Here is a 17,409-nt window from a genome sequence, read left to right as displayed (position 1 = left end):
TGTGCAAGTTTGAGAACCACTGTTTTAATAGACTATTTTCTTTCCAAAGACTTATCTCATTTCCCAAACCACAGCAGATGGGTCGTAGCACCCATACTAAGAACCAGTCTATTTCAATTCTGTTCACTGACATTAAACCATCCCCTCCTAAGGACACACCCATGAACCTACTTCCTGACTGTGATGATCTGCTAATATTCAATGCTTTTCACCTGGCTTCTTGCTTGTCTCTCTGGGACCACATGTGCTGGAGTCTATGGGCCCAGAGCCAGAGGTGTGGGTTAATATCTGTGCATTTCTGAGTTGACTGGAAGGCTGCAGCAGCCGTAGGCAAAGAAAACCAGGCTGCTTCAGCTCCATGTTGTTTTTGTCTACAGTCCAAGTTCCCTCACACTCCACATGGCTCTTTTCAGGAGAGGAGCCTCTAGCTCTCAGAGAACTTGGCGTCCCCATGGAAGGAGCAGTATGTCACTTCACTCTTCTGCCCACTTGCTGTCCTGGATCTCAGACCTTATCCTTTCAGCAGACTTTGGGTGGGTGTTTGACTTTCTTTTTGGCGAGACAGAGGAAATGAGCAAGTATGTGAAAATCTTCGAATGGCCACTCCCTAAAAGTAGCAAAAAACTGCAGAAAGCCCCAGTGCCTCTTATAAAATGCAGCCTAGAGCTCAGGGAATGTCTGGATTTTTCTCCCCAGGGAGCTTTTTCACACTTTGGAGCATCCTTAGAGGAAACCATAGCAATCTGGAAGGCCTTTCCACTATAGGAGACATCAGGAGAAACCACCTAAGGACCTACCTCAACAATGGAGGCACCTGTTTCGTTTGTGCTTCTCCGCTTCCTGCCCCGTTTGGGGTAGCCATTGATCTTACACTCGTAGCAAGCCTCTGGGGAGAGTGAGTTGTCATCCATTTCACCGCTGACGGGTGGCTCTGGGTTTCCTCGGCCCATGCCCATTCCAGAAACACAGTGCCTGCAGCAGAAGGGGAGCACAGACATTTTCCATTAGAGCAGGGAACGGGGTGGTGCCACAGGAGGTCCGGGGAAGCCCGGTCCCTGCACGCGGGACATTCAGCCCTTGTGTGTCTGCTGGATGATCAGCTGGTTCTGAGCCCCACACTGAGGTCCTCCGTGTTTGGCCTCTAACCCCCAGTTCCCTGAGTTTGTTGTCTTCTTTCTACTCTTGCTCAAGACCCTATTTTTGCCTATTTATTTGCCCCACTCACTTTCCAAACCTAACACAGCAGGCATTTTGCAGTATTTACGCTGGGAGGGCACACAGAGTGGAACAACAGAAGACCAGTGGATGAGGGCGTGGGCCATGTGACTTGGGAGGTTAAATAAAATTTTTTTATTGAATAAAAATAATTTATATATAAATTATAAACATATCATTTATTTTAATAAATAAAAATGTTGTTTTTATGAAATGGGCTCCACAAGGGTGAGAAAGGTACGGAGCATCACTGTTCTGTGTCTTGCGCCCTCCCGCTCCCACTACCCATGCTTCCTCAGTCACCCTTCTGAGCAATCGCGCCTTGCCTTTGACCTTTCACTTTTGCTGACTCTACCGAGGATAGGAAGAAAGCCCCAGGTGATAACTGAAGGTTATTTCAGTAAGAAGCTGTGAAGGTATGCAATACAGAAAATGCATGTATAATCTACAACATGCACGTATCAGAGCAACTTGCCCAACTGTGGGAAACTGTTTCAAGTCATTCAAAACCACCAGGACCATTGGCTCTGACTCATGTGAAGCCGGATAAACAAACCCATGCCCAAGAGAGAACTAGTTCAGCTGTTTTTCTTTGCCTTTCAGTTAGCAACGCCAAGTTACAGAGGGAGACTTGCATGTTTCACAAGTACCTTGTTTTGTTATCCTGCTTACTATTTCAGAGGCCACTTGGAATGTGTATTTATCAGGCTCCTCTTTCCAAATGTGTTGAAACAGTTGAATGGTCCTAAAAGAATCTTTATTTTGGGGCAGAGTCCACTCTAGTGATTTAGAGAGGCCAAAATTGTTATAAATGGGTAGATTTCTACTTATAGATCGTAATGTAGAACAAATATTATTTATCTGGGTTTTTAAATAGTTGAACTAATCTTTATAACTCATTTTCCTGTATGCCCTTAGAATTCAAAATCAGATGCCAATGAGCAGACTGTTTGTTGTAACTCACAGCAATTTATGGGTTCCCACTGTTTTCTTCAATCTTGCCAGAACCAACACATTTCCTTTCCTCTTTCTTTATCTTACAACATGAAACATGCAGAAACAATAAAATGGATGAAACGATAAATGCTCATCCTGTGTGTGTCTGTATACATCCACGTCATGATTAAATTATTGGGAGGTAAACTCCAAATCTGCAGGCTTTGGTTTCTTTCTCAGAACTCCTTTCCAGTGTTTTCATACCCCAGGAGCAATACTTATAAGAAGTGTGACTACAAAATCCCACTGGCCAAAAGCCAGTTTGGAGTGTCACAAGTTTTGCTGGGAAAAATGGTTTTGGCATTAAACTATAAAGAATGAGTCTACTGAGAGCCAGACACAAACATCTGGGAATTCGTGTCCTGTTGCTGGCATTCTGTGTGCTTCCCACGAAGCATTCTTTCACCTTCAAGTTTACACAGATCCAAAATGAATCACTTGATGCTTGTATGTCAAGAAATCAAAGACCATTAAATTAATAATTTGGGATAAGTGTGTATGTGTGTGTGGGGAGTATATATGGGTGTGTATGTGTATTTAATGTCTATGTGTTCCTAACTAAAAAGTTAAATTTGCAATCCCTCTCAGGATAGCTAAAACTAGATAAACACCCAATCCAGATTAATTCAGCAGGGAAAAACCAAACTCTGAAAACTTACCACAAAGCTTTTAAATCATTGAGTAAAATAAAAATATGCTTTCCCTACCCCAACTCTTACACATACATCCATATAATTTGATGACATATTCTATCTGGAAAATACAATAATTATTTCAACTCTCATATTTAATGTACTTTTGGTAATTTTTAATGTAAATTCAAATCCAAAATGTAAAATGTAATTTAAAATCCTGAAGGACCCCCAACAAAAAGGTAGGTCTTTGATGTATCTTAATAGGAGCTGGCTAAGAAGGCATTTTAAGTCAAGATAGAATCCTACCTGCCCCAGGGGAAGAGCGGATCAGCAGGGAGAGCCCAGCTCTGCCCTGGGCTGGCAGAGGGATGAATCATTTCCCCAAAAGATACGAAGATCAAGAGAATGAGATAGACAAGCCATATAGCGAGATATTTACAATGTAATTTCTTTTTCTTTCTTTCTTTCTTTTTTTTTTTTTTTGATATTCTCTACATTTCCAGGAATCCAGATGCCCCCTTTAGGTTGTTTTATTTTCAGATAAAATAACCTAAAACCTTAGCAAAGCTAACTGGAATTAGTTCAAGGATTACAAAAAGCATGCTTCTCCTCTACCAGAACAAGTTAATTTTGAGTTAAATTTACTTAATTATATCAGGAATGAGAGATTCTCCAACCACGACCAGGAAGAGTGGCGCTTACCCTTGGCCTATCCGGAAGTAACCGGGCGGACAGCCACACAGGTAGCCACCCTCGGTATTGGAACAGCCGTAACTGCAGGGAGCCTGGGAAGAGCCACATTCGTTGATGTCTTGGCATCCTCCGCTGAACTGTTCGTACTGGAAGCCGGCGGGACACATGCACTTGTAGCTCCCCAGGGTGTTGTGACAGGAGGCTCCTCCGCAAATGTGAGCACTGAGGCACTCATTTTCATCTGCAGGGGAAACAAGACGACAACACATGTGTGACACCGGCCAGAGGTTGCTATTGAGGAGCATGGTTTAGGACACTTGCTAGGCTCTCAGGAAGGTAAGGCAAGCAGAGGTGGCTGGGGCGGGGAGAGGAACAACAGAGAAAGATGTAGAAATGGATGTGGCCTCTTGCCATATTGTGACTACAAATGGCAGATGATCAAATGCACCAGGCGGAGGGCATTAGAGGATGGCGTTCTGAGGATCTGCAGACTCCAGTTTCACCGGAAGCCAATGCTAGTATCCTCTGCTCCATGTGAACATCTGGTAAAGAACGCGGGGCAGGGCCATAGCTAAGAGTCAGGGTCCAGGGTGGGAAAGAAGGAATCACGCAGTTCTCTGCATTCTTGCTCCACAAGTGCCCAGCAGAAGGACACATACTTCAAAAGCAGAGGCCAACCACTTTCCCGGAGGCTCTTTTCCCTGTCCTCCTTTTTCAGGATGTACAGGTCTGGCAAGGGCTCATATCCTGCCTGAAGTGTCTGCTCCACTTGGACTTCCTTTTCAAAAATGTGCAAAAGCCCCCAGGTAGTTGTTCCGGGGGATGAATAGTGCCCTCTGGTATGTCTGCTCCCATCTCTGAATGGGCCCCTCCTCGTCCAAACCAGCCTCCTGCCCAGAGTGTCCAAGCCGTGCCGAGAGCTCAGACACGTTGTGTGTGAATGTGGCTGGAAGAGATGTGGGGCAAACGAGCAATAACTGGGGAAAAGCCACAAGAGAGACAGATGCTGCAGGGGTGGCTACCCGCTACCCACAAGGACCTGCCAAGTCTGATGGTAAGAAGCAGGAAAAAGAAATCTAACTTTAAAAAATCAACTTGAAGGGAGAAAACCAGGAGTTTCTCATTATTTTCAACTTATAATTTCTGGAAATCTCCAATATATTTTTGTAGACCTGCCTTTGGAGCACAAGTTGGAAACTTGCTGGTAAGACATTTCTTAATTGCTGCAGCCCATTTTCAGGCATATGTTCATGTGAATATAGATTGGCCTTCTCTTTACTTAGTGAATACCTACTTCCAACCGAAGAGGGAGAGGAAGGGAAAGGAAGGGAACATTTATTAGGTGCCTAGTTACATACTATGGCAGGATACAGGTGTTTCACATTCATTTACTTAACCTTCCTAACAATCCTGAGACGGAGGTATTACATTCCCTGTTTTACAGATGAAGAAAGTGAGGCTCAAAGCTCTTCCAAGATCTCACAGCCAGCAGCAGCAGGGCAGAAATTCACAGCCAGGTCTGTCTCGCTGCAAAAGCCATGTGCTTTCCTTTAGACCACAATGTCTCTCCAGAGACTTTCCCACACTTAAACTGGTACTTCCTTTCTCCTGTAATTAGTTTTACCTTCTTTGCTAAGGTAGATTCATTTATAAAGAAAAAAAATTGATTCAAAAAAACTAGTTTATATTCTTTTTTTTTTTTTTAATTAGAAAACAGGTGGGTAAAAGTGGTGGGGGCAGGATGCTTGCTGGAATATACTCAGCACATATTCTCATTCCTTTCCTCCTTGCCCTCTTCCTTCTTTCCTCTCCTCTCCTCCTTCCCTTCAGCTATAGGTCTGTGATGTTAACTTTGCCTGTTTGAACATCCTTTATATCCAAAGATCCTCAAGTCCCCACCCGAGGTCACTTAGGCTCCAGGGTTACTGAACTAGAAATAAATAAATATGCCACTGTCTGCATTCTTTTCCCTTTCTTTTAAATGAGGGATGAGGCGTGCAATAGAGACCAGGGCACCAAGCTCTATGGCAAACAAAGAAGGGAGAACCAAGGGTATTTACTCTCCCCCGGGCTGGGTGTCTTCTCCTTGCCTGTGCATGTCCTCCCGTACCCTCTCCACCCGCTCTCGGCCCCAGGGGCCTGGTCAGTGTGGAGCGTCCCCAGGCTCTGCTCCCTTGTCCTCTACCTTTGGCTGGGCTCAGCCATCTGTTTCCTGTTGGGACCCTAATAAACCTGTAAGGCATGGGTATATGTCGGGGAAGCCCTGTCAATACAGCGCTTAGAGTTATCGTTATTTTTTTCCTGAAGGGCAGAAACAGGACAAAAGATTAGAAGTTAGAGGGAGGAAAAGCTCATTCTTTACAAAAAAGACATTTCTAAGTATTAAAGCTGACTACACATAGACTGCGCTATCTGGTGAGAAAGTGAATGTCCTTCAAGGTGGTATTCCAGCTAAACTGGGATGAGCAGGGAGACTGGAGAGGGATTTATGTTCTAGAAAAGAGGTCAGATTAGTTCATCTCTAAGGTTCCACTTAACTTTGAGCATCTGTTACTATAAATATCCCTTACACTCAGGAACTCTCCTCTTCCCCTTTCACATTCTTTTTCATTTTATTTTGCCGTTTTCCCCCTTCCTGAGAATTTAATAAAATCTAAATTAAACTTGCTTATCTTGGTGGAAGAGGTGGGATGGAGTACAGCACAGGTTAAGATAAGAAACTGGCAAATGGTCAGTGTTTAGGGTTTGAAAATAGTATGTTTGTTCACTCACCCTTTTTATCAATATACAAACACCACCATTTGGTTAACATGATTTCCACTTTTCCTGATCTTTTTCATCCTGTGCACCCTAGAGCAAATGGCTCCACAGAAATTTTTCTAAACTCTAAAATATTTGTTCTATTCTTCTAGTTGGTACTTAAATTGGTGAGGGTTTTGTTCTTTTTATTAAAAAAAGACAATTCTGATTTTATCAAAACAGCATTAAAGAAGTCTAAAAACTACTTATTCAAAGCAGACTGAAATCGACCACTCTGTCCTCTAAACTCAAAGGTTCTAGCATCAGGCTGGCCTTGTTTGTGATAGCCGTGGCATTAAGGGAGTCTCAACAGGAACATTCCCAAATGCAGGATGGGCTTTTTTTTACTAACTTTCCCTGGGGCAAAAGTGGTCAATTCTATCTGCAACCTGAAAGTTTGATATTTACTTCTGGATAACAATGAAATCAGAGGCCCCCTACCCCAGACCCAGCCATCCTGGAAGAGTGACCTTCTCGCCACACAGGAGAGAGGATCCAGACAGGGCTGGTTTAAGAGATCTGTTCTACTCCTCATGGACACGGGGCGGGGGCTGGGGGGTGCATTCTAGCCCAAAGCCGTGCTCATTCTGGGTAACTCTAATTCTTAAGATTTATGAGGGGAAATTTGGCATTTTGGGGCATTAAGAATACCAAAGGTCGTCTGACTTCTTAATCAATTTATTCTTCCAGAATGTCCAGCTGGAGATGATCTTCACAGGACCAAAGCAGAATCTCTAGGACCTTAGGGCACGGTCTGGCCACTTCTACTATCCCCAAACTGAATGTCGGGAGAGGAGGACAAGGTGCAGCAGTGACATACCTCTCCTCTTTTATATTTTTCTTTCACAGCTCCAAGTCCATTACAGTGCCCTATATAATGAGAACACACAGGCTCATGTACTGGGTATTGAATCAACAAGGCTCACTCTGGAAGTTCTGTGAACAATGTCGGAAACTGATGATTAAAATCAAAGATCTCCCCAAGCTGGTAATGAACAAAGACATTTTTATGAAAACCAGACAGCTAGTCAGAGAGCTGTGCAGTCTAAAATCATATAGCACTGAGATCACTTTAGTCAACCCTACATACCTCTGCAAAACTGTCTTACACAGAATCAAACTAGATGAGAGAGACAATTTTGATAAGTGAAAACCACCAAATGTGTCTTCATTTGTACTAAAGCGAAACATTGCAACGTGGGGCTTCCACCCAGGAAGCAGTAATTCTTCTGTCCCCAAGAATGTGGCAAGTAATACAGGTCACCCAAGCACGAAACTTGCAGTGATGCTCCGTAGACACCTGCTCAAAGAGAGAGAAAATCCAAGGGAATGTGACACCTGAAAGGCAGCCCTAAATCAGGAAGTTAAGGGTTCTAGTTTCAGGCATGTCACAAAAATGCCGGGCGAGGACATATTACTTCCCTCCCCGGGCTTCTGATTCCTCATCATAAAACAAAGGGCCTGAGCTAAATGGCCTCTGGTGTCCCTCTAAACTTGCAATGTTTTCATTCTCTGATGTGCATTAAGTGTTACTTTCCCATGACACTGTGGAATAAAAGATGACATCATTTCAATTTAATGAGAGACTCTGTCGATCTCCCTTAATTATCAAAAGGATTTAGCAATCTGAAAAAACTTGCTGTGTCTGCCGCTTGCACTCTGCCCCAAAGATGTGTAGACATGAACAGAACCATTTCTGCAACTTCAGGCCAAAAGTTGCTCAAAATAGCCTCTGGCTGGCTGGTATTTTTCAGTCAGAAGTAGGATTTTGTTGACCTCTGATACGAACAGAACACAAGTGTGGGCTGGGCTGACAACTAGCAATGCTGCAGAAGGGCACGGGTATTGGGAGTCAAGGAATCCCGGGGGTGTTTTATCTCAGATGTTTTTACAGTATCCTTTTTCACGGGTTTCTTTCTTAGCTTGCTATTTTGAAAATACTGATACTTCCATCTGGTTTCAACCAGGTTAGGGCAACTCTAAAAGAGCATTTGTTGCTTCAATAACAAACTGAAGGTGTTCGGAAAGAAAGCAGCACTTTGTCCCATAGGAGCCGAGAGCCCTGCATCTTGTGAGCGAGAGAGCTACTTGCCGACACACTGGTTCCACTGGTAGTGCTGGAGGTAGCCCTGGGGGCAGCTGCACCTGTAGCCCCCGATGATGTTCTGGCAGCCGTGCTGGCAGCGGTGGTTACCCTCACACTCGTCCACGTCTGAAAGAGGAGCAGAGTCACCTTTAAGCCACCTGGCACCGAGGTGCTCTTGGAAGCCACATTTATCTGCATGCTTAGGTGAACAGTGATTCTAATAAGAAATCTGCCCCTAAAAAATTATTCTACCACCAAAAACCTCAAGACTATCTATGGTGCAGCTGTTGCTAAGTCCAAGGAGAAAAGCATTTGGAGATCTCTGATAAAGTCTACAATAAAAATGATAAGGAAATTAGTGCAAAGCACAAAGTACTCTAATAGGATGGCTCAGTAAATTATTTGTGTTTGCTTTTTTGGTGCCAGAATTAAAAACCAAAAGGTGTCAATGCCACAATAAAATCCTAAAAAATAGCATTTAAACAATTAATCATATATTACCAGAAGAATTAATCCTCATATGTTTAGTCCACTGTGGGGAAATCCCTCTGTGGTTCTGGGCCCAATGACCAGAAAATTAACGAATCGAATTCAGGAATGTGGCTAGCTACTTTTCTTGCCTGAGTTATTCCCTACTAGATTAAATGAATAACTGAGCCAAAAAAGCCTTGATATACTTAGGAAAGGCATGGGTTATAGATATGAGCACGAGACAAAAGATATATCTGTAAGATGTGGGACCGTCACAGACTATTTCAGTTGGGTGTTACCCCTGTGCTCAGTTCTGGTATCTCATAGAGGATGATGATGAAGGTACCAACGGCCACATGGGTCACCGCCACAAGGATCCACCAGCTGGATCACAGCTAAGGTCTCGACCCACCTTCACAGCTGGCGCCGGTCTGATCCAGGGAGAATCCCCGCTGGCATTCACAGGTGAAGCTTCCAGGAGTGTTCTGGCAAATGCCCTTAGCTCCGCACAGGTTGATGTCAGAGGTGCATTCGTTGTTATCTATGAGAAGCAGTGGGAGGAAAGAGGGGTTACAATGCCCCACGCTCTCTTTGTATCGTTTAAAAGAAAGTGAGAAGGAAGACTCAGAAAAGGCCAAATAAGGCAATAACTTTTCACCTGCATGTATGCATGTGTGTAAGCTCATACACATGCACTCACACATTTTTTGAGCTTTTGTTTTCTTATCCCAAAGTAGAGAAAATAGAAAATAACCCCTTAAAGGAATAGCTACGTCCTGTATAGGGTATTTTCCTCTTCCACTTACCAATGCAGGCAGTATGGTGTTGGGTAAATCCGGGAGGACATTTACACGTGAAGCCACCAATGGTGTTAACACAGAGGAACTGGCAGTTGTGCTGTTTAGTTGCACACTCATCAAGATCTACAAGAGAATGCAAGATGGGCATTTGAGCTGTGCTCACAACACAGGTGCAAAGAAGCCGCCCCTAGGAAGAAGCTCTAAGTTTTGATTTCTAAGTTCAAATGACCCTGGCCAGAACAGAGCCACAGCAAACGGCTAGGAGGAACCCAGGGGATAAGGGTTTGAAAGATAAAACAAGGTCTCAATTTAGACAAAAATTATATATATAGCCCCTTGGGATATCCAAGGAAAACCCAATTCCCTTTAGTTAGAGAAATGCAGAAATTCCTCAACAAAGGAATTTCAAATATATTATGAGATTTTAAACAAATTATAAAAAGAAGTAAAAGATTACTGATTCTAAAAATTTTCTAGAGCATCAAAAAGATCTATTTAAGTTGAAATATAAAAAGCAATATTGAGGCTGGAAATTAATTTGTTTGCTCAGTTCTTTTCTGTTTACTGTTTTTAGTCTGCTCAAATGAGGTAGTTAAAAAACATTCTGACTTTTTTAGTTAGGGATTCTCCTTTGGATAAAACAAAATTGAGCAATCAGGAAGAAGACAAAGGAAAGAAAAAACTCATTCTGATAAGCTAAAGGCATTTTCGTAACACTACCTACAGTATTTATCCAACATTATTTCCTATGTCTCAATAAAATCCTCTGCTTTCAGCACACCTCTTTCCTCATTGCCTCAACTCTAGTGCTATTTAAAAACTATCAAGAGATACAAAATATAGTCCAGCTTTTAGATGAATTTTAATAATTTAAAAATCGCTGTGTATTCAGGAACCTTTTTTTTTTTTTTTTTTTTTTTTTGTAGTGGCCTTATTTTATCACAAATTCAGGTGCCAGGCACCCACCCCATGTGGAACAGTGTTGGAGCTGCAGGTCACTTGCTGGCTTTGCTAGTGACTGCTACTGCTCCACAGGGCCGGCTCCTGCACAGTGGAACATCTGGAGTGGACCTGACCCCAGGGAACCTCCCCACACTAGTGCCAGTGCTGACTTCTCTTAAAATGGAGCCCATCCTGTGCTCTTTCCACTGTCCTGGCACTGACTGATACTAACTCTCTGTTCTGCTTTCTCAGAGCCCATAGACCAGCTTCCCGCCTATGACCCGAGGAGCTTTGCTAGAGCATTACTGCATGTTTGCTGAAGCTCACCTGCAAACAGGTGAGGGAGATGACGCAGTGATTTTTTATAACACTATTTCATAGGTGCAACACATTGAGAACAGCAACATTCCCTGTGCTCACCTCTGAGCATGCCTTTCCCTCCTCTTCTCTCCTCTAGTCTGCATCCCACCCATCTCTCACGGGGCACACGTTGGGCCCATTCCTCCCAGGGCCACCCTTCTAGACTCTTTCTTGTCAGTTTCAGTAGTATACATACCTGCGCCACTCATTTTGATAGGTGGCGGGTGGAAGGTGCCAAGTAGGTGGAAGAATTTAAACCTTACGAGCAAAAAATAGGAGCAATGCACTCACGTTGTGAGTGGATGGGTAAAAATTATATAGTTGTTTTTGTATTCCTACAAGCATAAAGAGAACCTTATTGATACAATTAATTTCCATTTTTTTAATCTTTTAGTTGCTAGAAACTTTGGAGAATTTTCCACCTCCATAGGTTGGAAAAATGCTGTGAATTTGTTTTGTTACAGATAATATATACAATGAGAGATATTTTCCCCTTGAATTTGGTTCTTCATTTATATGAATAAACATAACTTTTGAGTTATAGCCTCACACTGCCTAGAACTTACTTTAATCCATGGATGGAGAATACGTGCCATGTTTGAGAAGAAGCAAGCTATGAGCAACTCTTCATTTAAGATGGTCAGACTTTGTGAGTAGGTCTCTCAGCTTCCTCTCCCCGAACTACAGGATTACATAGGATTTGTGCGGCGCAGGACGGCCTCGGGCAGTTTCCCATTGTGTCATCCTCTGGTACAGGGGTCTTCACTCACCCCCTTTCCACAGACACAGGAAAGAGGTCAAGGCCCAACTTCCCCTGCTCTCTTCCACTCCACCCGACTCGACCTTCCTTACTTTCTGTTTTCTCCCTCAAAGTTTCACGGCAGGACACAGTTAACTCTTGTTCCAACATCTGGTCTACCTTTCCTTTTCCAAATCCTTCATTTTCCAAATTATCATAAATTATGACTCACTTCTATTCGCTCAATATGATGTTCCTACTGTAAAGGAAGATGTTTACAGCGGTAAATTTACACCAAAAGAATTTTGCAAAGGGTAACTTCTGGTTGAGAAGGGATTTCTACCTAAAGTTTTGCTGTTTCTTAGTTCTGTGTGATATTTATGTCTCAAGGAAACTCCTAGAGGGCAGGAATGGCCTTATTTTGTAGAACAAAAATCTGACACAGTATTTAATTAGGCACAATGTCCTCTGGGATCATGGCACTGAATATTCTGAGGCAGGACTTTGCTGGAAATCTAGACTACACACTTGTTGAATAGACAGCATAAATTACAAAAAGAACAAGAAGAGAGGAGGTAACCAATTAAGAATCTGCCTCACTGGGGCCTAGGAGAGCTGGGCCTGCTATCCCTGAGATTCTCGTGGATGGGGCCTATAGACTTCCACGGGGCATGTAGTGTAGACAGCTGCTACCACTGGTCCTCTATGATCTCCCGTCTTAGCCTTCCTCCCTCCAGTACCTCCAGAGGCACCAGCCCCAGAGAAGCACCTCTGGCAGGTCTTTCAGCTTGCCTGTGGGCTCCTCACAAGCACAGAAATTCAGCCACGTGTCAGGTGCCTGGTGAGTGGGCAAGAGCAAATTCTACATTACCTTTGCAGCTCCTTCCATCCTCCTGCAGAATGTAGCCTTTCGGGCACGAACACTGGTAACTCCCTTCTGTGTTTTTGCAAATAAAATTGCAGGGTTTGGGAGCCTGGTTGCACTCGTTCAGATCTATGGTCAAAAAAATACAGTATGACTGCCCACCTGAAAAAGTTATCTATAGGCTAAATATCCACAGGACCTAAAGAAGATTTTCAGTTTTGAGGAAGGCAAAAGGAAACCCTGTGTAGTCTTTGATCATTGTCCCATGAAATTATATTTTATAATTATATTTATATTTTCCCACGAAATTATAAAGCCTTTTTAGATTTTTAGCTTGGGGATTTTATTTTATTTTTTTGCCATAATCTAAAATTTCCACTTGGGAATAAAGCACCAGAAATAGAGCACTTACCTACACAGGAAGTCCCAGTTATATCTGGAGTGTAGCCAGTTTTACAAATGCAATGGTACGATCCTCTGTCGTTGACACATTCCCCATTTCGGCAAACGTCATGAATAACCTTGCATTCATCAATATCTGTAATTTAATAAACATAAATTGAAATATGAAAGATAATATAAAATGGACAACATTAATATGTAGGCATCACTTCAGTATAAATACTTATAAATTGAGCTACTATATTACGGACCTAAGAAATTAAACCCATGGGATGACAACATAAATTTCATATGTACTGGTAGCTACACTGAAAGGCAAACCAATTATCAGGCTAGAGGAAAATTTTTAAAAAATTGATCCTTTAAATTTATATCATTTTTCTCTTTTGGGTTCCTAGAACCACCACCCCATCCAGACGTATTTGGCTTCTTGCTCCATCTCACGCCATCAATCTTGTCTCCCACTGACATCTCATAAATGAATCCCAGCAGTGGATTCTTTGACAAGGAAACCCCATTTCCCCCCTAATATTGCATGTTCATAATAAGAAGGGAAGTTTTTTTTTTTTTTTTTTTACATTCTTTTTGTTGTGTTTGAAGTTCATCCTGAAAAATATCAAATTACATAATATTGGGGAAATGGGATCAACTTTCCTCCTCTAGTGAGGAGGGAAACAAACCAGGGCTCCGGGGTGAATACAGGGCTGGGCTTTTGCAGGCTGCAAAGGAAGAGAGACCCTCACCCATGGCTCCGCCACTGGGAGAAAGACTTGGTCGGCATGCACTGTCAAGCATTAAAGCCACTTGACCCGCCTATCTCCTCACTGCTTGGTGAGATGCCAACACAAGCACTTTCCACACAGGTTATCAACCCTTGATTGCAAAATAACCATTTTATACCAACAGCTGGGGGGGCCTGACCTTTACAAATTTACTCTGAAGTACAGTTTAGCACACCCTCATCGGCCTCAAGAAATGAGTCTTTTCCACCATCTTATTTTTACATGCTCCAAAGAATCATAAATTGCTTTTGGTCACTGCATGTTTTCGGTCCGGTTCTGCCTTTTACCACACCCAGTGCCATTATTCTGCCTTCAGCTACATCTCCCTGATACGAACCAAATCCTTCTTAACCTCCTTCTTCCCTCTCACTTCCAATTCCCTCCCAAGGCGCTCAAAAACAAACACCCCCAAACCCTCTCTCCTTTTCTCAGTCCTTTTATGAACTAAAAACCAATTGTAGTTACTGTTGGTAAACAGGAATCATAGCAGTGATAGGCCTAGAAGTCTTCAGAGTTGCTCCAGACACCTCGACAGCCTCCTCATCCTTCTCTAGTTCAAGCAGCTTGTGCTCTTTTCCATGCAATTGTGTTTAACTGCCTGGATATCAGCATTATTTATACTCCTTTTATGCGATATATTTTAGCCAATTTTATGAGTCAAAATACATCTTGGTGGACTGGTTTGGGAATGTAATGGTCATTTATTTCAAGTTTGATCTAAAAAATTATATTCTGAGTAGCCAACAACTGACTTAGAGCAAACTTTTGTTTGAAAAGTCGAGGATTCCTTGTAACGCAGAGGCAGGGACCCAAGCACACACAACTTAATCAAGTGGACCAAGGACACTCTGGCCACATGGCCTTGAATGTCTAAAACACCATAGGAAGAATTTTTGTTGACCTCACCTGTGCAACTCAACCTAGGAACATACTGTAGATCTCATATGCTCACCTGTTTTTCATAGAGAAACAAACCAACAGACTCCCTGCAAGTATTTCTGGACCATGAATGAAGTACCTGCGCCGTTGGTCATGAATCCTCGGCCGTGGGGGCAGAGTTTTTTGAAAGCCACGGTGCCCTGGAAGGGGCAGATCTCACAGTGGGGTCCCCAGCCTCTCCCTCCGTCACAGCAGCATTCAGACTTGGTGACAGGGTTCCTGTTGCTTGAGCCGATCTGACACATGTTTTGCAGCACCTCTGTGAAACAGTACCCTTCCCGGTTGTCTGTAAGGGACATTGTATTGCAAAGAAGATTTTAGAAAATGTTATGAGCATAACAGGGCATCAAGAATTTGGTCAGATATAAAAACCAAAAAGGATGTAACACTTTACCCTGGCTGAGAAGGAGCGAGAAGGGAAAGCTGGAGACAGCAGGGAAAGAGAAAGGATGATGACGTCTGAGGGAAACAAATGAGAAATTCAGTAAGTAGGCAGGAAGGCATTGGCCTAGGCAAGCTTACACCCTATCTGCTCCCAGGAATCAGGGGGAATTGTCATGCTATAGAGAGACAGGGGCAGAGAAACATATGGAAATGGATCCTGATCACAAAGGGCTTAAAAGGGCAGCCAAGAAAGAAATTCCACACAAGTGATTCAGTGATACAATTAGCAAAGGAAGAATTTAGCTGCAGGGTGGTGCTCAGCCCAGTGGACGATCACAGTCACTAAGTCATCTTCAAAATATGAACATTTTTCATCCTCCCTCAAATTTTGACATTTTCTTTTATTTCTAATAAGGGACGTGGGTTTCAAGTGTCCCGGTGTGGAGGCTGAGGTCACAAAGGCTCACTGCTGACGGCACTCACCGAGGCACTCGTCCTGGGCTGGGCTGGCCGTGAACCCGTCGTTACACTCACAGGTGTAGCTCCCCCGGGTGTTCAGGCAGCGTCCGTTCTCACAGACCCCTGGCTTGGTCTGGCATTCATTCTCGTCTGTTTGGTTTCATTGGAGGACCAGAAACAAAGAGTCATCTGACTGTTATAGAAGGATGGGTTCCCTCCCTCCCTCCCTGCATTCCTCCCTCCTTCCCTTCCTCTCTAATTCAGTTTGAGAACAGTTAATCTCATCCTATGGTTCGAAATTCAAAAGGTATAAGCGGGTATTCAGCAAAAATCCTCCTTCCTTCCCTATATCCCAGCCACCAAACTCCCCTTCTGGGAGGCAACCAATGTTTTTGCTAATGTCTAATGTCCCCTTCCAGGGATGGATCATGCGTATAAAAGCAAATACATACGTACATGTACTTCTGCTCTTTTAAAAACATAATTGATAGCATTTTTATATGTTTAAAAATAGATGGTAGCATTTTATGTACACTTACATTTTCACTTAATGAAATTTAAATCTTTCTATATTAGTACAGAAAGAGGACTCCCAAAAGATTATTTCAAGTGAAGGAAGACATATTTGAAGACCAACATGTTAAAGAAATACTATAATACCTCACCAGAATAATGTCTTTAATGGTCAGTGTTGAGCAGGAGGAGTCTGTCTAAACTAACCTTTGGATTCAAATAGATCACGTTTATTGTAATATTTCAATAACATTATCAAGAAATAACAAACCATAATTCAGTCTCCTAAGTTTTAAAAACATTAAAATATCTGGAGATTCTTAGAATTGTCTGGTGCTTATTTAGAAAGATCATAATTTGCTGATGTGCTTCCCATGATGTGAGAAGAGTTCAGAGTCCCTGATTTGGAGATCTTACTAGGAGAGGCAGAGAGTTGGAAGGTGACATCCAGAGCAATGTTGAAGCAGGTGGTTAAAAATCCCAGTCTTCAAGCCACCCCTCAACCAATTTAAATCCGAATATGTGAGGTTGTACCTGAGCTCCCCAAGTGATCCTGATGTGCAGGTGGGGTTGAGAATCCCTGACCCTGGAGGATCCAGTGTGTGGTCACTCATCCACACACCACCTTTTTCTGTGTGTTTCAATTACTGCTAAATACTGTTTCAATTTGTGTCTTACAGAGTGAAGGGGCAATGGAATTTTTAATCTTCTTGGCTGACAACATAAAATATACCCTTCTGATGTCATTTATTTTTAAAAAGGAAGAGGATGCATGTGGAAATTTTCCAATAATTTTCTCTGATAATTATTATCTAAGCAGAGGTCAGAAAACTTTTTCTGTAACAGTCAGTTAGATAATAAATATTCTAGGCTTTGTGGGTCATATGCTATCTGTTGCCACTACTTGGCTCTGTCATTGTGGCATGAAAGCACAATAGGTAAATGAATAGTTACACTTATATTCCACTAAAACTTTATTTATAAAAACAGGTGATGGGCTGGCAGGCTGGAATTGGCCCGCGGGCTAGAATAGTTTGCCAATCTCTGGTCTAAAGCTGTTGTTCACAATGCTGGGTCCATATTAAAGTTGGCTGAGAAGTTTTAAAAATTACTAGTGCTTGGACCCCACTCTAGACACGATGAGATTTTCTGAAGGCAGATCCCACTGGTTTAGAGATACTCCTGGTTCAGAGGGACCTGGCATTTGTACTCAATGTTAGGGCACTAGCAGCAAAGTTGAGTCAATAGGGAGTTGAGTCAAAAGTCAATTCCAGTGTGTTGGAGAGAAATGACCTCCAAATTGACAATGGAGTACAAAAAGTAAAGGAA

At 42.7% G+C, this 17,409-nt stretch overlaps 1 protein-coding gene across 1 annotated transcript in view; it reads right to left on the bottom strand.

Moving 5' to 3' along the window:
• FBN1 (fibrillin 1) overlaps positions 1 to 17,409 on the bottom strand; it is a 229,089-nt gene that overhangs the window by 3,495 nt on the left and 208,185 nt on the right. Inside the window, exons 57-65 of the mRNA XM_069483916.1 lie at positions 15,592 to 15,717; positions 14,804 to 15,010; positions 13,014 to 13,139; positions 12,608 to 12,730; positions 9,702 to 9,818; positions 9,308 to 9,436; positions 8,431 to 8,550; positions 3,549 to 3,780; positions 798 to 972 (exon numbers count right to left, since the gene is read on the bottom strand). Of these exons, the coding sequence (XP_069340017.1) occupies positions 798 to 972; positions 3,549 to 3,780; positions 8,431 to 8,550; positions 9,308 to 9,436; positions 9,702 to 9,818; positions 12,608 to 12,730; positions 13,014 to 13,139; positions 14,804 to 15,010; positions 15,592 to 15,717 (1,355 nt within the window). The remainder of the gene's footprint in view (positions 1 to 797; positions 973 to 3,548; positions 3,781 to 8,430; positions 8,551 to 9,307; positions 9,437 to 9,701; positions 9,819 to 12,607; positions 12,731 to 13,013; positions 13,140 to 14,803; positions 15,011 to 15,591; positions 15,718 to 17,409) is intronic.

Source organism: Eulemur rufifrons, chromosome 2 (assembly GCF_041146395.1).
Source record: "Eulemur rufifrons isolate Redbay chromosome 2, OSU_ERuf_1, whole genome shotgun sequence".
Taxonomy (NCBI): domain Eukaryota; kingdom Metazoa; phylum Chordata; class Mammalia; order Primates; family Lemuridae; genus Eulemur; species Eulemur rufifrons.
This window is presented reverse-complemented; position numbering and strand designations above follow the sequence as displayed.